Source organism: Nomascus leucogenys, chromosome 19 (genome assembly GCF_006542625.1).
Source record: "Nomascus leucogenys isolate Asia chromosome 19, Asia_NLE_v1, whole genome shotgun sequence".
NCBI lineage: Eukaryota > Metazoa > Chordata > Mammalia > Primates > Hylobatidae > Nomascus > Nomascus leucogenys.
This window is the reverse complement of record NC_044399.1, coordinates 54,243,068-54,265,865: the sequence shown is the minus strand read 5'-3', so window position 1 is coordinate 54,265,865 and position 22,798 is coordinate 54,243,068. Positions and strand designations below refer to the sequence as shown.

Here is a 22,798-nt window from a genome sequence, read left to right as displayed (position 1 = left end):
TTTTAAGTGTTATTTATTTATACGCATTTTGGTTGCTTACCTTTTTCTTTCTTTCTTTCTTTTTTTTGAGACGGAGTTCACTCTGTGGCCCAGGCTGGAGTGCAATGGCATGATCTCGGCTCACTGAAACCTTCGCCTCCCAGGTTCATGGTTGCTTACATTTTTTAAAATAACTTTTCGGCCAGGCGCGGTGGCTCATGCCTGTAATCCCAGCACTTTGAGAGGCCGAGGTGGGTGGATCACCTGAGGTCAGGAGTTTGAGACCAGCCTGGCCAACATGGTGAAACCCTGCCTCTACTAATAATAGAAAGATTAGCTGGGCTTGGTGGCACATGCCTGTAATCCCAGCTACTCAGGAGGCTGAGGCAGGAGGATCACTTAAACCCGGGAGGCAGAGGTCGCAGCGAGCCAAGATTGCGCCATTGCACTCCAGCCTGGGCGATTAGAGCGAAACTCCGTCTCAAAAAAATAAATAGATAAATAAATATAACTTTTCTAGATTCAGGCAAGTTGAACAAGAATAGAAAGTCTTTATACCACAGAAATGTATAGGGGAAATACTTAATGAAAAGATTAGCTTTTCTTCCTGCATCAGCTAATTAAAGTTGGTCAGTGCTTTGAATGTGTCTTCTGCAACTCTAGAATGCTCCTTCTCGTATAAACTTCTAAGATTTTGTTACCCTCAAACCGAATTGAGTCTATTCAATAAAATATGTAAGTAATACAGAGTTGCTACTACATTTTTATATTCGTAGTTGTATTGCTTTTATATGTCTAGTCGTATGTAGTGTACCATCCTTTGTAAGCAACACTCTCAGACAAAACAGATCCTTCTCTTTTGAAAATTTAAACAAATAATTATTTTAAAACATAGTATAAGATACTGATTAAGTAGAAAATATGTACTCTTAGTATTCAGATTGAATTTCTAACCTACAATAAAAACTTTTGAAGTGTGTGAAACTGAAATCCAAATTAATTTCAACAATTTTTAGGTTCTTGCCAGTTACATAAATCCTGTCAGTAGTGCGGTAAATGGAGAACCTCAGTCATCTCATGAGAGTAGAGGGCAGAACAGTAATGCCCTTCCTTCTGTACTTCTCGAGCTTCTCAGTCAGTCCTGCCTCATCCCAGCCATGTCATCTTATCTACGAAATGATTCAGGTAAATAATCCCTGTAAATGTCTCTGTGGATGAATAATTTTGTTTGCTTATTTTATCATTGTCTAATAGTAAGCTTCAATTGAAATACTTGATGGATTTATTTCCTAAAAAGTATTCTGGAAATATTTAGTTGGTTTTTGGTGCCCTTAATTTGATACTGTGTCATCACTTACCATAGAACACAGAATAATAAAAGTTTCATTATTCCTTTGTCTTTATCTGTGAAAGGTGAAAGTACACTTTTTTCCTTTTAATCATCTGTAACTGAAAATGATAGGACAAAGGCTAACAACTTCATGACATCATTCTGATCTGAATATGGTCAAACTTCTATGGATTTTAAATATTTTTGTCAAACACTATTGCAGACAACAGTTATTTTTGAAGAAAGGAAGATACATAAATCAAGTCCATAGGTACTTGATAAGAAGATGAATAATTTCTTAAAATTCAATAATAAAAGTACTGTAGCTGCTTGTTTTGCCAGTATACAACTGATTATTGATTGAATAATATAGTTTATTATTTCCTTGGTTATGGAATTATCTAAGAAATGTGTTCTTTTCCTAAGAATAGAAAGTTACATGTTCAGAAATGTATAGATATTTCCAAGGGAAACAAGCAGTTAACATCTATTTCTTTCAGCCAAAACCTTTATTATTTATTGTTACAACTCTATTATTTACTCATATTCTTACCTCTGTCTTTATTTATCTTCTTACTCATGAAAATTGTATGTATTTCATTAATTTATTAAGGAAGAACAGATAAGGGAAACAATGGGAGTGAATCTTGGTAGTCTATTTTGTGGTTGGTAGCAGCTAAGTGACACAGTTGGATGTCTGGTAAAAATATTAGTATTTGAAGGGATTATTGCCCATATTCCCCAGTATGAGGAAGACTGTTGTCCTTTAAAAATGTGTATTTCCCAGTCTGTCTCAAACTCCTTCATGAAAGTATTAGACTGATTTTTTTGTTTGTTTAGATTGACCTGTTTGATACATCAGACTGGCCGTTTTTAAAAAGTAGATGTCAAATGCATAATATATTTTTTTATTAAAATGTTTGAGACTATGAATTTTAATTTTAGATTGTATAGAACAATTGAATAGGGTGAGATAGGTTTCTCTTTATCTCACTTCTCTATTATTAAAGTATTATTTTCTTAACCCTTATACTGTGAAGATATGACCTACCAAAAATTTTAAATTTCTGTTTTGGTCTGAAATTGACTCTCTTATAACACTGAGCTTTTATCTTTATGGTTCATTGTTAGAAAGGAAATCCAGGATTATTTACATAATATTTACAGTAATTGCTGTTCATGTAAGTGCACTTCCTGGGAAGGTGTGTATGTTAAACTGATTTTTGGTAAATGTATGGAATTGCAGAGACTTAGATATTGTATCTTGGAACTATTTTTTTTTTTTTTTTTTTTGAGACGGAGTCTTGCTCTGTCTCCCTGGCTGGAGTGCAGTGGCGCCATCTCTGCTCACTGCAAGCTCCGCCTCCCGGGTTCACACCATTCTCCTGCCTCAGCCTCCCAAGTAGCTGGGACCACAGGCGCCTGCCACCACGCCAGGCTAATTTTTTGTATTTTTAATAGAGATGGAGTTTCACCATGTTAGCCAGGATGGTCTCGATCTCCTGACCTCGTGATCCACCCGCCTCAGCCTCCCAAAGTGCTGGGATTACAGGCGTGAGCCACCACACCTGGCTGTTGGAACTATTTTAGAAATTTAATGTGACAGATCAAAGTTTGACCTTTCTTTTATGATTTGTTATTTTCCTGGAAAAAAGAAATTTCTTTCATCAGGCTTTAGATGTTCTTGAATTTGGTAACTTGTCCAGTGGTTAATTCTAATTGATGTATTTGGATGTGGTAACAAATACTTATTTTGAGATAATACCTTATATTAAGATAAAATGATGTAACTTGTAGTCAGTAGGTTAAACGGTAGCATGCCTCCTAAATGATATTAAATATGGATTGTTTTCAGGAAAACACAGCATAATATTATATAAGTAAATATAAGTATATAAGTACATATATAATTATGTAAGTAAATATAAATATATAATTAGTTATCAGTTTTGGCTAGAATAGTAATAATTTTTTAAGTGGCTACTATTTATTTATTTGAGACAGGGTTTCCTTCTGTCACTCATGCTGGAATGCAGTGGCATGATCTTGGCTTACTGCAACCTCCACGTCTCAGGTTCAAGCAATTCTCCTGCCTCAGCCTCCTGAGTAGGTGGGATTACAGACATGCAGCAGCATGCCCGGCTAATTTTTGTATTTTTGGTAGAGATGGGGTTTCACCATGTTAGCCAGGCTGGCCTCAAATCCTGGCCTCATGTGATCTGCCCACCTTGGCCTCCAAAAGTGCTGGAATTACAGACCTGAGCCAACACACCCTGCCTTAAGTGGCATTTGAAAACCTGAACAAATTATCTAGGCAGAGTCTTCCTTAGACTTAGTAAAATTTCTATTTTGGAAAATTAGTTTAAAGTTTATTTTCCAATTTTTTCACTTGTGTATATAGTATTATTTTCGACAATGTGGAAGTTAAGGTATGTGATAGAATCCACTCCACCATTTTTTACTTCATTTAGTTGTCATGTCCTTTTCTTCTCCTGTAATCTGGAAGAGTTCCTAGCCTATCTTTATCTTTCATAATGCTGATATTTTTACAGAATATAACCATTTATTTTATAGAATATTCTACAAATTGGTTTGTAAGTGTGAGAGTAGTCCTCATAATTTTGCCTGAGACGTTGTATTCAAGGGATGATATGCTCATATTGCTAGCAGATGATAGAAAAAAATGCAGGCCTAACGTAATAGGCTTTTCTGAGAACTTTAGTAAAATAATGCACATTTTCTTTCTATAACATGTTTTTAAATGATTGGTGAGCAAGACAAGAAAGTATAGGAATACATTAGTTTATGCCCTACTTTCAGTGCAGAGATTGGTCTGCCATTAATTTTAAATGTCAATTGTGATTTCTTATTACTGTCCCACACCCTTTTTGCCCTTACTTTCTGGCTACAGGTATACGTTAGATACTTTATAATCTTTAAACTTTAATGTTTAATGACTGTTAAAGATTGAGATGAATACCAGAGTCTGCTCCTCATTTTAATAAAACCTTCAAGTTCTCATATTAATGAGTTTACTATGTAGCTGGTTAGCTAAGTCTGTTTTATTTCAATAGAAGTTTAAAAACTGGCCTGAACATATTAAATGATAATACTAAGCTGACCATAAGGATCAACAATAATTGCACATAAAATTGATCTTCAGTTTTAGTTCTGAACATCTTTGCATCAAAGGTAAAAAGAGAATATTGTTAGTTGTAAAATTATTACCAGAATAGAGGGAGCATACAAGCTCCTTAGGGGAAAGGACAACCTTTTTTCCATTACTAACTTGTCACAATTCTGTAACTGAGACACAGATCCTATTCTCCAGAGGTAGGCACTGATTATATTTAGTGATTTAATCATTAAGTATATTGTATTTAGTCATTAAATAATTGCCTAAGAACTTTTTACTTGCATAATAATGGCTATGCCATTATTTAAACAATTTACTTTTAGATTGTTACTTTAATTTGTAAAATTTAAAATTATTAGATGCTATTGGGAACATTTATGTATCCAGAGCTTTATACGTTTAATATTCTTAAGATAAATTCCTGGCCAGGCACGGTGGCTCACACCTGTAATCCCAGCACTTTGGGAAGCCGAGGCAGGTGGATCACCTGAGGTTGGGAATTCGAGACCAGCCTGACCAACGTGGAGAAACCCCATCTTTACTTAAAAAAAAAAAAAAAAAAATATATATATATATATATATATATATATATATATATATACACACACACACACACACACAAAATTAGCCAGGTGTGGTGGCACATGCCTGTAATCCCAGCTACTCTGGAGGCTGAGGCAGGAGAATCACTTGAACCCAGGAGGTGGAGGTTGCCGTGAGCCGAGATGGCGCCACTGCACTCCAGCCTGGGCGACAAGAGTGAAACTGTGTCTCAAGAAAAAAAAAAAAAAGATAAATTCCTGCTATTTTCATCTTTTTGAATTCACTGTTTCTAGCATAAAATTTTTGTGACTTAACAGTAGTTTTCCTACTATTTTGACCTCTTTTTGTAGATCTTAAAATGGGTGGAGAGGAAAATTTAGATATGTAAATGAATGGAGACTTATTTTTTATTTTATTTTTGAGATGGAGTCTCATTCTGTCGCCCAGGCTGGAGTGCAGTGATAATGATCTTGGCTCACAGCAACCTCCGCCTCCCGGGTTCAAGCAATTCTCATGCCTCAGCCACCCGAGTAGCTGGGACTATAGGCACCCGCCACCCACCCTGCTAATTTTTTGTGTGTTTTTAGTAAAGACAGGGTTTCACCACGTTGGCCAGGCCGGTCTAACCTCAAGTGATCCACCCACCTTGGCCTCCCAAAGTGCTGGGATTACAGACAGGCGTGAGCCACCACCCCGCCTGTAAGTGAATGGAAACTTTAAAAAAAGCGTTTGGTGGCATTACAGCAGAAACATAAATCTTCATATTTAGGCTTAATTCATTAGATTTATCAAAGGTTAACATCATGGTTCCAGTTACTCAAAATAGTAAGTTTGATGCTTTAATAATTGGTTTCTTGTTGCTTACTAAAATAAAGACATCTGTTAGTGTTCTAGATAGGAAAATATACTATTCATTTTAATTTCTTTCTCAACATTTCACTTCCACTTTTCATAACAAATGGTATTCTGAAAGTTGCATTTTGTAGGCCGGAATCATTTTTTCTCTAGCCCCTGTATAGTATGGAGTTACCCCACTGGCCACTAGATGGAGATCCTGTTTCATTTTAAGAAGTATTTGGCAATATTCAGATGTTAATGTTAACAGGCAGAATGTTACTTTAGAGACCCTCACCTATTTTAGAAAATAGTATGTTCCTTTTTTGAGAAAAGAGCATATTAAGTCTCAGCACACATTAAATTATTTGCCATTAACTTAGTGGGGTATGCTACAAATTCTTATTGAAATAAATCTTTACCTTTTTAATAGTGGTCTTATATGGGGATGAATATTCTTTTAGATTATCAAGGGAAATTGCTGTTATCCTGGTTAATCTGACAATTCACAGATTAGAAAAGAACAAATGAAATCTAGAGAAATGTATTCAGTTGCTCAAGTTTAACTGGTTAGCAGTAACATGGTGATTATTAAACTCACTTATTTTCAAGTTTAGAAGCAAGATACAAATGGATTTTGTCATTATGAAAAAGAAAAATGAGTAAGTGATGTGTTAGAGTAAGGTAGACATGAGAGAGCAGGCACAGGACTTCATTGGGAAAATTATAAAGTATCTACTGATTTGGCTGGTTATCTTAGTTAAACGATGGTATATACTAGGATTAAAATTTTTAATTTCCTTACTATTGGTTTGACAGTTTTATAACAAACTATAATGTGTCAAAACCCATTACTGCATTTTGATATACCATCTGATTTTTCTCACAGTGTATTTTGTGTGTTTAAAGCTCTTTTTATTATTTTATGTTACCTTTAGATATGTTTCTTTAAGAGTAGGTATTTAATTTCATGAGTATACTGTTTGAGAATAAGATTAGTTTTGTTGTTATGACAGATGTCTTAATTTAAATATGACCATATTTATTAAATTCAAATTACTTAGTAGTTACATCAAAGTAGATGTGCAGTTGGAAACCTAGCCATCTTGCTAGGTCTCAGGGCTCTCCAAATTAAAAAGGACATAGAAATTGTATTAGTGCTCTTACAGGAAAAGATAAGGTTTGATACTAATAGAAAATATGTAATTTTTGTTATTTATAAAATTACTTTATTTTGTTGATATACACTGCCTGAGAAACGAATAATGAAAAATTATCGAGCTATTGTAACATGATACTTAACTGTATTTCCTTATTTATAGTTTTCATGGTAATAGTTCATTTGAAACGGTCAAATTATGCCATTTCTTTGTACTGTTTTAATGAAGAGTCTGGGAGCTGTGGTGGTGGTTCTTGCCTGTAATCCCTTTGGGAGGCCAAGATGAGAGGATTGCTTATGCTCAGGAGTTTGAGATCAGCCTGGGCAACATAGTGAGACTTTATCTCTATTAAAAAATAAAATAGGCCGGGTGAAGTGACTCACACCTATAATCCCAGCACTTTGGGAGGCTGACGCGAGCAGATCATGAGGTCGGGACCTTGAGACCAGCCTGACCAACATGATGAAACCCTGTCTCTACTAAAAATACAAAAATAGCGGAGTGTGGTGGTGCGTGCCTGTAATCCCAGCTACTCAGGAGGCTGAGGCAGGAGAATCGCTTGAAAACCCGGAGGCTGAGGTTGCAGTGAGCCACTACACTCCAGCCTGGGCGACAGACAAGACTCCATCTCAAAAAAATAAAAAAATAAAATAATCTATCAGATTATTCTACTAAGTAAAGTAGCAGGCCAGGTGTGGTGGCTCACACCTGCAATCCCAGCACTTTGGGAGGCTGAAGCATGAGGATCACCAGTCTGGGCAACTTAGACCCTGTCTCAACAAAAAACAAAAAATCAACACTCACCTGTAGTCCCAGCTACGTGGGAGGTGGGATCCCAGGAGGGCGAGGCTGCAGTAAGCCGTGATCACACCACTACACTCCAGCCTGGGTGTCAGAGTAGACCCTATCTCAGAAAAAAAAGTAGAGTAACCTGCCACTTTATTTTTAGCCCAAAGTATATTTTAATAGTATTTTAATATGGCTCTAGTTTTTGTGACAATTAGCTGAGCAGTACCAATAAAATTTAAAACACTTGCCCACGTTTAATGTATTTATTTCTATATATGGTCACTAGCAAGGCATGTTGATAGTGACTCAGTATAACGTAAGTGCTTATCAACAAATGTTAATTCTTTTTATTTAGAGTTTTCATTTTTGTCAAGGGCATCCAATGTGGAAATAACTTTGGTATAGAATATATCACTCTATGTGTTAAATAATTATGACTGGTAAGTTTTATAAGGGGAGGACAGGTTGCTTAAATTAAAATTTAGATGGGTTTTGAATTGCTTTGATTTGTACAGATTTGTAAAGATTAAGTATTAGTTCACTTCTCAAACACTTCAAGGATACCATTCTTGACTACCCAGAGTAGTCCTTTCTTTCCTATGAGCTGCTCATGTACCTAATCCTTATATTGTCACCTTTCACACTGTAGTCCAGCTATTAAGAAAAGCTTAATCAGATTTCCACATAACTACCTACTAGATTAGCCATAACTCTCCATTTCTTCTCTGAAACATCCCAGTTGAGTGAGTTGTGTTTGTTTCCAGATTTGTTTATGCCAGTTGTATTTCCGCTATATAATTGTTATGCAAACTAGATGTTTTTATGTTAAATCATGAAATGCTTTAAAAAAAGTCCTACAGGCCAGGCACGGTGGCTCAAGCCTCTAATCCCAGCTCTTTGGGAGGCCAAGGTGGGTAGGTCACCTGAGGTCAGGAGTTTGAGCCCAGCCTGGTCAACATGGCGAAACTGAAAATACAAAAATTAGCCGGGTGTGGTGGATGGGCACCTGTAGTCCCAGCTACTTGGGAGGTTGAGGCATGAGAATTGCTTGAACCCGGGAGGCAGAGGTTGCAGTGAGTCGAGAACGAGCCACTGCATTCCAACCTGAGTGACAGAGCAAGACTCCATCTCAAAAAACAAAAAGAAAGAAAGAGTTACTCCAGTTTACTTAGAGAATATATTAAAATGTTAACAATGGTAGTTTTATTTTGTATTACCCACATTTGTCAGAGAAATAATGTCAATACTTTATTGAAACAAGAAAGTTTCTTTTCTATGTAGTCTTTATTTTTCTATGTGGCCTTGTCTTTACAACTGCTTAACTACCAAAGGTCATGCTAAGGTTCATTTCTTTTGAGTTACTAAAACATAATTTCCAAAGACAGTTTTTAAAATATTCAATGTTCATTAATGCTAACTAAAACTTCATTTTTCTAAACATTTTCATAGTCTTCTTTCCCATACTGACTAAATTTCCCTTTCCTGTATTAAGTAGATTACTAGAGGCTTAAGGAAAACTCAAACCTAAATGCAGTTTTATTTTAATTAATATATATTTTATATGTACTCTTAGAAAAATGGTTGTGGCATTTTTGCTGTTGTGTGTTGTATACATTACTAAATCTTGTATGTTTTGGAGTAGTCTGTCTTCAGTGTCCATATTCATTGCTTTGTACTCTGTTTTTTTCCTCTGTGTAAAGTTAAAATTTGCCTGTTTGCTTTGTTATAATTTTATTGCTCAAGCTGGAAGCATCATGTAGTAATTGCTCTTAGAGCAAGGGACTTACCCTGGGATGTATGTCTTAATATTCTGGAGGTGTGCTTTTAAAGGATAGTCTTCTAAATCTTTCTTGTTAGAGCCAGGTTTTGCCCTGAATGCTGTCCCTTGAACGAGACCTTCAGAGTGTGGTATGGATGTAGACAAAAACAATCACTAAGAGGTTAAGTACTGTTCCAGCTATACCTAACATAGTCAAGATAGATTCTTCTTTTTCTTCCTTCTCTTCTTGCTTCTTAACATCTTCTGCTGTAGTGATGACAGAAGTACCAGTTTTCCCAGAAAATGTCTTCATCTAGAGAAAATGAGAATGATTGTGAAGCACATTGCTAGAAAATTTATTTATTAGAAATACTAGTAGATACTAGAAAATTGCTAGAAAATGTATTTACTAGCACAGAGCTAGTAAATGTATTTATTATACGTGTTGCATTTTTTGCTTAGTTTTTTAGTGTGCAGTCCTACTTTAGTCTGTTAATGTGTTGGAAAATGATAGTAAATGAGTGTATTTTAATAGAATTTAAAATCTGTTATTTTTAACATTTGGGCTAAAGAGCCGAAAATATGATGAAAATGTGGAAGTTAGATTCTGCCATTTATGTATTCTATATTTAGTAGCTACAAAGATACTTAAAAATTTTTACATATCTAACTAGGCTGATGTATTTAATGTGAACTGTAATTTATATACAAAATACTTCTTGTACTTAGTGTATACAATTCGGTAAGTTTAGAACATCAACTCCTTTTTAAAGCAACTCTTTTGGGGAGCAGTTGAGCAGAATAGGGATTTGAATAATTTTTTCCTTTGAAGATTAGGGGATCATTGTGTCATTAATTTTATAATCTAGTATTGCAATTAATTCCATTTTACTAATATTTTGAAAAAGCAATTAATAGCAGAGTTTATCTCTTCTTAATAAAAGATTTATTTCCACAGATTAAACACATCACATATTTAAGCTTAAAATAATGGAGTTACTAAATGTCAGAGTTTTAAAATAATTAAAAGAGAAGTGCTGCTTACCCTACATTGCATCAGGAGTAAAGTATTATCAGATATGTTGCTTTAGGCCACAATAGTGATGAATGAACCTTTTCTCTTCATGGAGGGCTTCCAAACAAAACCTGGACAAGCTTCATATCAAAGACGGCAAATGTTTTCAGTATATCCTGAAGGGATGTATCTTCACTGTTAGTAATCCATGGTAAATTTCACTGTAACTATTTGATGTAAATTGCTAGCCTCTGCAAGTAATAAGTCACACTGTAAATAGGCTCTATTTTTTAGTATTTTTAGGTTTTTGTATATGCTGAATCACATATTTCCTCCAAAATGCTAATGTTCATGGTTATTTCTCTTGAATTTTCTGCGTGATGAACCTTTACACTGTTCTTTTTCTTTTCAGCTGTTTGAAGATACTTTTCCCCATTGAAATGTTTTAGTTCCAAATGCGTAAAGTGATTTTATTCCTCTCTCTACTACCAGTTACTACTATAAAAATGAAAAAAATTGTTTATTGGCATAAGTTTTGTAATGTCACACACCTGCATCTGTAGCTGTCGATGATAATTCCAAGATAGTCTTCAAGCTATGCATAATTCAGCAAACAGGCCCTTTTGAGGATTGGAAGGATAGTGACTTTACTTGCCTGGTTGTAAGCTGTAATACTGATTAAACATGCATTTGGTGCTTGCTGAGTAAAGGAGCTGCAAGCTGCACTTGGAGACATGGTGTTGCATAACAGTGTGCCTCTGTTCTTTCTTTGTCAGGCAGGCAGCACATTGTAATAACAATGAAGTATGTGTAAAGGAGCTAAATTTAAAGACACCTAAGGGTTTTCTGATGAAGCTCTTCATGGCAAAAATAGAATTAAAGAATTCAAGGTTGAAATAGTGTTTATGTTGTTTTGTGCTTTAACAGGCAGGTTTTTATTAAGGGTTTATTATCTTTATCCATTCTTGTTGCTTGCTGACCACCAGTACACATTAATTTACAATAAAAGCACATGTCTTAAAAGGAGAGCATAAATCAGCTCTCCATTAGTTTTCCAAGTTCTCCTCTTGGAGGGGGGGGCGGTCTTCAAAATCTTTAAAAAAAAAAAATAATAAGGCTGGGCACAGTGGCTCACGCCTGTAATCCCAGCACTTTGGGAGGCTGAGGCGGGTGGATCACCTGAGGTCAAGAGTTTGCCTGGCCAACATGGTGAAATCCTGTCTCTACTAAAAATACAAAAAAATTAGCCAGGTATGGTGGCGGGCGCCTGTAATCCCAGCCATTTGGAAGGCTGAGGCAGGAGAATTGCCTGAATCCGGGAGGCGGAGGTCGCAGTGAGCTGAGATCACACCACTCCACTCCAGCTTGGACAACAGTGTGAGACTCCATCTCAAAAATAATAATAATAATAATAATAATAAATCCGATATAAATAACACATGTCAGGTTCCAGACATAGGCATAGATTGTCATATGCATTAATATAGAATTTGACTTAAAGAAAAGCATACTTACATAACTAATGGTTGTCAAGAAAAATACAGAAATACAAAAAACTTGATATTTTTAGTTTAAAATGAAGAAATTTGATATCTTGAGATATTTTTGAAGTACAGTAATGAAATTTAAAGTTCTTTTTAAAATTTTAAAGATTTTTGTAAAATAAACACGCAGTTTTATCTCTCACATTTTTTGGACTAATCCCAGTCTCGTGGGCCAGTGCTTATTATTACCTTGTTTTGCTAGCTTTTGTCTTCATACTCCTTGATATGAAGAGAATATCTTCTTCTGTTTCCATAATGTAAGATTCCCAGTTGGCCTCTCCTAATGCTAACTCAATAGATAAAATAGATATCAGTTAAATAAGAGGGAATAGCATGTTTCATTTATTTCAGAGGAGCTGTCTTGTTTTCTCTATGCCCTTTTGCTTACGTGTGAATATGATGTAACTATATATTTTTTCTTTTTTCTTCTTCATAGTCTTCTCTGTCACCTGGGCTGGAGTGCAGTGGTGTGCTCATAGGTCACTGCAGCTTTCAACTCCTTGGCGTGATCTTGGCTCACTGCAACCTCCACCTCCCAAGTTCAAGCGATTCTCCTGCCTCAGCCTCCCGATTAGCTGGGATTACAGGCACACACCACCACACCTGGCTATTTTTGTATTTTTAGTAGAGACGGGGTTTTGCCATGTTGGCTAGGCTGGTCTTGAACTCCTGACCTCAGGTGATCCACCTGCCTCGGCCTCCCAAACTGCTGGGATTACAGGCGTGAGCCACTGCACCTGGCCTACCCACTTCTTATGCTTTTTTTAAAAAATGTTTTTGTTTTGGGGAATCCCCATATCCACATGCCTTTCCTGGCTTGTATTTATAAAACAGAATGTCAGGAATTTGTCGCTTGAAGATGATACTATCCAAAAGAATTTTTTGTTGTGATGAAAACACTCTGTATCTATGCCATTCATTAAGGACTTGTGTGGCTATTAGACACTTGAAATGTGGTTAGTGCAACTGAAGAACTGAATTCTTAGTTTTCTTACATTTTAGTTAAAATTCAGGTAGCGTGTGGCCAGTAGCTGCCATACTGGACAGTTCAGGAAGTATCATGGGATAATGGGAAAAGCACTAAAGCTAAATGTACCAGGTTTTCACTGTTGGTCTTCTTACTTCCGATTTAGCTGCTTGTGCAACTTAGTAAATAGTTTCTCATACACACAGTGGGGATGATAATACCTAATCCACATAATAGTACACACATAGAAATATCATCATGTAGAAAACGGATTAGATGGATGTATATCAAAATGATGTACCTGGTAAAAGAGTGGGGAAGGAGGCCGGGCTCAGTGGCTCACGCTGGTAATCCCAACACTTCGGGAGGCTGAGGTGGGCAGATCACGAGGTCAGGAAATTGAGACCATCCTGGCTAACAGTGAAAACCCGTCGCTACTAAAAATAAAAATTAAAATTAAAAAATTAGCTGGGCATGGTGGCGGGCACCTGTAGTCCCAGCTACTTGGGAGGCTGAGGCAGGAGAATGGCATGAACCCGGGAGGCGGAGCTTGCAGTGAGTCAAGATCGTGCCACTGCACTCCAGCCTGGGTGACAGAGCAAGACTCCGTCTCAAAAAACAAACAAACAAGAATGGGGAAGGAGAGAAATGGTCAAAAGAAACTATAGCCTTACAAGGAAAGTTTTTTTTTTCCAGGGTAATCTATTTGAAATATTAATCACTGTAATCGTAACACGTTAGGAGGTCAAGGCAGGTAGATTGCCTGAGCTTAGGAGTTTGAGACCAGCCTGGGCAACATGGTGAAACCCCAACTCTACGAAAAAATAGAAAAAATTGACATGGTGGCATGTGCCTGTAATCCCACCTACTCTGGAATGTGAGGCAGAAGGATCCTTGAGCCCAGGAGGTCAAAGCTACAAAGTGCAATGGTTACACCACTGCACTCCAGCCTGGGCAACAGAGTGAGACCTTGGCACACACAAAAAAGGAAAAGAATATAAATATTAACGTAAAGTTATTTTTTTAGAAGTTTACCTTTTTTGGCTGGGTGCAGTGGCTCACACCTGTAATTTCAGCACGTTGAGAGTTCGAGGCGGGCAATCACTTGAGATCTGTAGTTCGAGACCAGCCAAGCCAACATGGTGAAACACCATCTTGACCAAAAATACAAAAATTAGTCCGGCATGGTGGCATGTACCTGTAATCCCAGCCACTTGGGAGGCTGAAGCAGGAGAATTGCTTGAACCCTGGAGATGGAGGTTGCCATGAGCCGAGATTATGCCATAGCACTCCAGTCTGGGCGACAGGAGTGAAACTCAGTCTCAAAAAAAAAAAAAAAGTACACATTTCTTACACATAGTATGAATTCTGGGGTTTTAATGTGTCACTGGAAGAGTAAACATTGTACCCAGTAGATATTTTTCAAACCCCACCTTTTGGAGTCTCCTATGTCTTTTTTTTTTTTTTTTTTTTGAGATGGAGTCTCCCTCCATTGCTCAGGCTGGAGTGTGAGTGCAGTGGTGCGATCTGGGCTCACTGCAACCTCCACCTCCCAGGTTCAGGTGATTCTTGTGTCTCAGCCTCCCGAGTAGCTGGGATTACAGACACCCACCACCAGGCCCAGGTAATTTTTTTTTTATATATATATGCTTTTATTTTTCCGTGATTACAAACACAACTGAATATCAAATGCACAAAGTAAGAATTACACAGGGAAAAAAATCAGATATGTTCATATATATATATATCACCTTTTCAAGGCTATTTCCATCCAGAATAACCTTGGTTTGCCAGGGCCAATAGAAAGAAGTCACAAAATCGCCTTTAGTCAAATTTGTGTGTTTGCTTTCTTCTGTAATTCCAATACCTCCACCATCAATGACTTGAGATAGCTGCCAAGGTGTTATATAATCAGTGCCAGTGTCTTCGTTCATTCTACAACGAAGGCTGTCACTTCACACTTGGAAGGTTGCACAGCCGCCAGGCAGAGGCGCTCCTCACTTCCCAGACGGGGTGGCGGCCGGGCAGAGGCGCTCCTCATTTCCCTGACGAGGTGACCAGGCAGAGACGCTCCTCACTTCCCAGACGGGGTAGCGGGCAGAGGCGCTCCTCACTTCCGAGACGGGGCGGGCGGGCAGAGGCGCTCCTCACGTCCCAGACGGGGCGGCCGGGCAGAGGCGCTCCTCAGTTCCCAGACGGGCCGCCAGGCAGAGGCGCTCCTCACTTCCAGAGGGGTGGCGCCGGCAGAGGCGCTCCTCACATCCCAGATGGGGCGGCCGGGCAGAGGTGCTCCTCACTTCCCAGACGATGGGCCACCGGCCAGAGGCGCTCCTCACTTCCCTGACGAGGTGACCAGGCAGAGACGCTCCTCACTTCCCAGACGGGGTGGCCAGGCAGAGGCGCTCCTCACTTCCCAGACGGGGCGGCCAGGCAGAGGCGCTCCTCACATCCCACTTCCCAGACGGGGCGGCCAGGCAGAGGCGCTCCTCACATCCCAGACGGGGCGGCCAGGCAGAGGCGCTTCTCACATCCCAGATGATGGGCGGCCAGGCAGAGACGCTCCTCACTTCCCAGATGGGGTGGCGGCCGGACAGAGGCTGTAATCTTAGCACTTTGAGAGGCCAAGGCAGGCGGCTGGGAGGTGGAGGTTGCAGCGAGCCGAGATCACGCCACTGCACTCCAGCCTGGGCAACATTGAGCATTGAGTGAGCGAGACTCCGTCTGCAAGCCCAGCACTTCGGGAGGCCAAGGCGGGCAGATAACTCGAAGTCAGGAGTTGGAGACCAGCCTGGCCAACACGGCGAAACCCCGTCTCCACCAAAAATAGAAAAACCAGCCAGGCGTGGTGGTGTGTGCCTGCAATCCCAGGCATTCAGCAGGCCAAGGCAGGAGAATCACGGGAGCCCGAGGCAGGGAGGTTGCAGCGAGCTGAGACCATGCCGCTGCACTCCAGCCTGGGCAACAGAGGGAGACCGTCTCAACAAAAAGAGGGAGGGAGGGAGGAAGGAAGGGAGGGAGGAAGGAAGGGAGGGAGGGAGGACGGAAGGAAGGAAAGAAGGAATTTATTTTTGTATTTTAGTAGAGATGGGGTTTCGCCGTGTTGGCCAGGCTGGTCTCGAACTTCTGGCCTCTAGTTAAATCTCCCCACCTCAGCCTCCCAAAGTGACGAGATGATAGGCGTGAGCCACCGCACTTGGCCTGTAGTAATTCTTATAGAGATCTTTTACTTCCTTGGTTAAATATATTCCTAGGTATTTTGTTTTAGATTTTATTATTTTATCTTATTTTTAATTTTATTTGACAGGGTCTTGCTCTGTCTTCCAGGCTAGAGTACAGTAGTACTATCAGAGCTCACTGTAGCCTCCACCTGGTAGGCTCAAGTGATTCTCCTGCCTCAGCTTCCCAAGTAGCTGGGACTACAGGAATGAACCACCACACCTGACTAATTTCCTTTTTGGTTTTTGTAGAGATAAGGTCTTACTATGTTGTTCAGGCTGGTCTTAAGCCCTTGGACCCAAGCAGTCTTCCAGCCTGGACCTCCCAAAGTGCTGTGATTTCAGGCGTGAGCCACCACTTTTTTTTTTTTTCTGTAGCTATTGTAAATGAGATTGCTTTCTTGATTTAATCCTTGGCTAGGTGATTATTGGTGTATAGAAACATTACTGGTTTTCATATATTAATCTTATATCTTGAATCTTTACTGAATTCATGTGTCAAATCCAAGAGTTTCTGATGGAGTCTTTAGGGTTTTCTAGATCATATCCTCAGCAAACAGGGAAAATGTTGACTTACTGCTTTTGGAGTTTGAATGCCTTTTTTTTTTTTTTTTTCCCCTTTCCTGATTACTCTGGCAAGGATGTCCAGTACGATGTTGAATAAGAGTGGTGAAAATGAGAACCCTTGTCTTGTTCCAGTTCTTAGAGGGAATGCTTTCAGCTTTTTCCCATTTAGTGTTAGCTGTGGGTTTTTCATATATGGCCTTTATTATGTTGTGTGTTCCTTCTATGCCCAGTTTATTGGGGATTTTTATCAATTTTATCAGATGCTTTTTCTACATTTATTGAAACGACTGTAGAGTTTTTGTCGTTTATTCTGTTATTATGATGTGTCACATTTATGGATTTGTGTATGTTGAACCATCCTTGTATCCCTGGGATAAATCATACTTGATCATGATGTATTATCTTTTTTTTGTTGTTTATTTTTTAAAAGTTATTTATTTATTTATTTTGAGATCAGCTTGTGAGACTGGCTAATTTTTTTATTTTGGGTAGACACAGGGTTTCACCATGTTGGTCAGACTGGTCTCGAACTCCTTGCCTCAAGCAATTCACTCACCTCGGCCTCCCAAAGTGCCGGAATTACAGGTGTGAGCTACAGTGCCTGGCCATTTATTTATTTGTTTGTTTTGAGATGGAGTCTCGCTCTGTCACCCAGGCTGGAGTGCAGTGGTGTGATCCTAGCTCACTGCAACTTCCACTTCCTGGGTTCAAGCGATTCTCCTGCCTCAGCACCCGCAAGTAGCTGGGACCACAGACTTGCGCCACAACACCCGGCTAATTTTTGTATTTTTAGCAGAGACGGGTTTCCACCATGTTAGCCAGGCTGGTCTCGAACTCCTGACCTCAGGTGTTCCACCCACCTGGGCCTTGCAAAGTGCTGGAGTTACAGGTGTGAGCCATCACGGTTGGCCTGTTTATTTTTAAGGGAAGGGGTCTTGCTCTGTTTTCCAGGCTGGAGTGCAGTGGTGTCATCATAGCCCACTTTAGCCTCAAACTCCTGGTCTCAAGCAGTCCTTCCACCTTAGCCTCCCAAGTAGCTGGGAAAACAGGTTTTTGCCATCACATCTGGCTAATTTTAAATTTTTTTTTTTTTTGTAGAGACAGATTCTCTTGCTCTGTTGACCTTGCTTGTCTCGATCTCTTGGTCTCAAGTGATCCTCCTGCCTCAGCCTCCCAAAATGTTGGGATTACAGGCATGAACCACCATGCCGTTATTGTATTATCTTTTTGATGTGCTGTTGGATTTGATTTACTTGTTTTTTGTTTTGGATTTTTGCGTCTGACTTTATTAGGGATATTGGTCTGTAGTTTTCTTCTTTTATTATATCTTTGCCTGGTTTTGGTATCAGCATAATACTGGCCTCATAAAATGAGTTAGGGAGAATAAACTCCTCCTTAATTTTTTTTTAATAGTTTTGGGAGGACTTGTATCAGTATGTTCTTTTTATATTTGGTAGAATTTGGCTGTGAATTCATGTGGTCCTGGGCTTTTTTTTGTTTTGTTTTTTTTTTTGGTTGGGAGATGTTTTATTATGATTGAATCTCACTACTCATTATTAGTTTGTTTAGAAATTCAGTTTGTTTCTTGTTCAATCTCAGGAGGTTGTATGTTTCCAGGAATTTACCCGTTTCCTCTAGGTTTTCTAGGTTGTGAGTGTATAGTTGATCATTATAGTCCTTGATCTTTTGTATTTCTATAGTGTCAGTTGTATTCCTTTTTCATTTCTGATTCTGTTTATTTGGATCTTCTCTCTTCTTGGTTAGTCTAGCTAATAGTTTATCAGTTTTGTTTATCTTTTCAAAAACCAACTTTTCAGTTTGCTGATGCTTTGTGTATTTTTGTTGGGGGGGGGCTGTATTTCATTTAGTTCTGTGTTATTTCTTCTAACTTTGGGCGTGGTTTGTTCTTACTTTTCTAGTTCCTTGAGGTATATGTAAGGTTATTGATTTGTTACCTTTCTGCTTTTCTGATGCAGGCTTTTAAGGCTATAAACTTCTCTCTCTCTACACTGCATTTGCTATATCCCACAGTTTTTCTGATGTTGTGTTTAATTTTCATTCATTTCAAAAAATTTTTAAATTTGCCTTAATTTCTTTGTTGACCCAGTGATCATTCAGGATCATGCTGTTTAATTTCCATGTATTTGTACTGCTTCCAATGTTCCTGTTGGTATTGTTTTCTAGCATTATTCCATTGTGGTCTGAGAAGATACTTGATATGATTTCGATTTTTAAAAATTTTGTTAAGACTCCTTTTATGGACTAACGTGGTCTGTCTAGGAGAGAGTTTTTCATGTGTTGGTGAAAAGAATGTATATACTGTCATTGTTGAGTAGACTGTCCTACATCTGTTAAGTCCATTTAGTCCAAAGTCCAATTTAAGTCTAATGTTTTCTTTGATAATTTTCTGTCTCAATTATCTTTCTAGTGCTGTGAGTTGCGTGTTGAAGTCTCCCACTATTATTGTATTACTGTGAATGTTATTGTTTGATTATGGTATTACTAGTAGATCATTTCCAGCTTTCACTATTGAAAACAGTATTGTATTGAACATTTCTTTATAGGGTAGACAGTAACAAGTGCTATTATTGAGTCATAGAATATAGGCATTTAAAATTTTAATAGATAATGCCAATTGGCTATACCTATTTGTGCTTTTACCTATATGAGTCTAGCTTTTCCACATCCTCACAAAGTACTGACATTGTGTTTTATGCCTATCAGTTAGTAACTTTTGGATATAATTTGGATTTTCCTGAATAGCATACTGTCTTATAATACTATAAAATTATAGTAAGTAGGATGTTGTGACATTGTTCATGGGTTGGAAAATGGGCTTTCATACTCAAGTATATGTGGAAACAAGGGCAAACAAGGAAAGAATGGCAGTCATACTACCCTGTCCTCTGCATCATCACTGGAAGGTGTAAAATGACCTTCTTTTCCATCACTTTGAACGTCACTCCAAATAGCCTCACTGTTATTAAGCTCTGATAGTCTCTATTTTACATCAGTTGTAGAGATCTCTTTCACATCAGTTACCATAGAAAGTACAGGATGCTAGGTGATGCCTCATCCTGTTACAACTTAATCCCCATATAGCTCTGTGGGCACTGAGGCAATTCCTACCACTAGTTGGACTCCCACAGTTCTCCTCCCCTGCTTTAGTTTTCTATATAGCATTCAGAATACTTACTAGCTTCTGAAAAGAATGTAACTCATGTCCTTCGCCTAGAATGTTAGATACTTGATGGTAGAGAGTTTTGTTTGTTTTCTTTACTGCTTATTCCCAGCCTGTCCAGCAACAGGTTTTCAGTAAATGTTTTTTGTTTGTTTTTGAGACTGTCTTGCTCTGTCACCCAGGCCGGAGTGCAGTATGTGATCTCAGCTCACTGCAGCCTCCACCTCTTGAGTTCAAGCGATTCTCCTGCCTCAGTCTCCTGAGTAGCTGGGATTACAGACCTGCGCCGCCACGCCTAGCTAATTTTCGTATTTAGTAGAGACAGGGTTTCACCATGTTGGCCAGGCTGGTCTCGAACTCCTGACCTCAGGTGATCCATCAGCCTCAGCCTCTCAAAGTGGTGAAATTACAGGTGTGAGCCACCGTGCCCTGCCAGTAAATGTTTATGGAATGGCTGTTCAGTAACTGTCATTGGAAGAGAGATGTTAGATCCTTATCTCACATTATTCACAAAAGTAAATTCCAGTTGGTATGCAACACAAAAACCAACGAAACAACTTATAAAAGCCTTAGAAGCTACATGTGTTCCTAGAGTAAGGAATTCACTCTTAGATGCAAATGATTTTAATACAAAATTCATTTGATTTATAGCTAGTAATTGGAAGTTAACATAGGCAATATTTTCTTTTTTACTAAAAAGAAAGTTGATTTATTGAAATAGACTATGGATAAATTGCAATTCTGTCATTCGTTTTTACAAAAGATAAAATAACTTCATCATTCAATTTAGTTTAAAAAAGTTTCCACTTCATACTGATAAATATATTTCCAGCCATAATATCTTATCTGGGGTATTTAATCATTTCTGTATGTAATATAACTAGATATTTAGTTACATTTCTTGTTCTCCCCTAAACTTGATACTTTACTTTTTTTCGTTTTCCATAAGTACCTATTATTATAGTTTGTATATTGGTGCTTCATAAATATCTACTGCGTTCTTCCATTTAGCACCTAACCTATTAAGTTGACCCTTGAATAATGCAGGTATTAAGGGTACCAACCCCCACATATTGAGAATCCAGGTATAACTTTTTTTTTTTTTTGAGGCGGGATTTTGCCCTATCACCCAGGCTGGAGGGCGGTGGCATGATCTTGTCCTCCCCAGTTGCAGAGACTACAGGTGTGCACCACCACGCCCAGCTAATTTTTTGTTATCTTTTTGTAGAGATGGGAGTTTTACCATGTTGCCTAGGCCGGTCTCAAACTCCCAGGCTCAAGTGATCCTCCCACCTCGGCCTCCCAAAGGTCTGGGATTATGGGCGTGAATCACAGTGTCCAGCCCCAGGTATAACTCCTGACTCTTCCAGAACTTAGCTCCTAATAGCCTATTGTTGACCGGAAGCCTTACTGATAACATAAACAATCAATTAAACACATTTTGGATGTTGTATGTATTATATACTGTAAACTAAGGAAAAGAAAATATTAAGAAAAAAATAATAGAAAATATATTTGCTGTTCATTAAATGGAAGTGGATCATCATAAAAGTCTTCATACTTAGAGTCTTCATGTTGAGTAGCCTAATGAGGAAGAAGTGGTGGGGTTGGTCTTGCTGTCTCAGGTTGGCAGAAAATCTGTATGTGAGTGGACTAGTGCAGTTCAAACCTGTGTTGTTCAAGGGTCAGCTGTAAATTTTTTGAGACGGAGTTTCACTCTTGTGGCCCAGGCTGGAGTGCAATGGCATGATCTTGGCTGACTGCAGTCTCTGCCTCCCGGGTTCAAACAATTCTCCTGCCTTAGCCTCCCGAGTAGCTGAGATTACAGGCATGCACCATCACACCTGGCTAATTTTTGTATTCTTAGTAGAGACAGGGTTTCTCCATGTTGGTCAGGCTGGTCTCGAACTCCCAACCTCAAGTGATCTGCCTGCCTCGGCCTCACTACAAAGTACTGAGATTACAGGCAAGAGCCAGCGCGCCCGGCCGGGTCAGCCGTGGACCTTGGTAAGATCCAGGTAAAAGCTACATTCCTGTGGACCTACTTTTGTATTGTACGTATTCTCATTTTATGCTTTTTCCTCTTCTCGTTATAGTTCTGGACATGGCAAGACATGTGCCACTCTATCGGGCACTGCTAGAATTGCTTCGGGCCATTGCTTCTTGTACTGCCATGGTGCCCCTATTGTTGCCCCTTTCTACAGAGAATGGTGAAGAGGAAGAAGAACAGTCAGAATGTCAAACTTCTGTTGGTACATTATTAGCCAAAATGAAGACCTGTGTTGATACCTATACCAACCGTTTAAGGTACTATACTATGTTCATTTCTCTTGAGTTTGCCTCTAACCATGTTTTTTAAATAACTCCATGGGTGTTTTTGTTTTTCAGTGATATATGCTTTTTAAAAGCTTATACACCCTCTGCTGGGTGCGGTGGCTCACACCTGTAATCCCAGCACTTTGGGAGGCCAAGGCAGGTGGATCACGAGGTCAGGAGATCAAGACCATCCTGGCTAACATGGTGAAACCCCGTCTCTACTAAAAATACAAAAAGTTAGCCGGGCATGGTGGCGGGCGCCTGTAGTCCCAGCTGCTCAGGAGGCTGAGGCAGGAGAATGGCGTAAACCCGGGGGGCGGAGGTTGCAGTGAGCCCAGATCACGCCACTGCACTCCAGCCTGGGTGACAGAGCGAGACTCCATCTCAAAAAAAAAAAGAAAGAAACATACACACCCTCACACACAAGCAATATATAAACATACAAAGAAAAAGTATCCACCCA

At 39.0% G+C, this 22,798-nt stretch overlaps 1 protein-coding gene across 9 annotated transcripts in view; it reads left to right on the top strand.

Annotated features, from left to right (window-relative positions):
- BIRC6 (baculoviral IAP repeat containing 6) overlaps window positions 1-22,798 on the top strand; it is a 258,422-nt gene that overhangs the window by 194,126 nt on the left and 41,498 nt on the right. For all 9 annotated transcript variants that reach the window (XR_004027064.1, XM_030800387.1, XM_030800383.1 and 6 more), the window contains 2 exons: window positions 996-1,164; window positions 22,116-22,326. Coding sequence is in view for 8 of the 9 variants with exons in the window: in XM_030800387.1 (XP_030656247.1) it covers window positions 996-1,164; window positions 22,116-22,326 (380 nt within the window). In the remaining variant the exon portion in view is untranslated. The remainder of the gene's footprint in view (window positions 1-995; window positions 1,165-22,115; window positions 22,327-22,798) is intronic.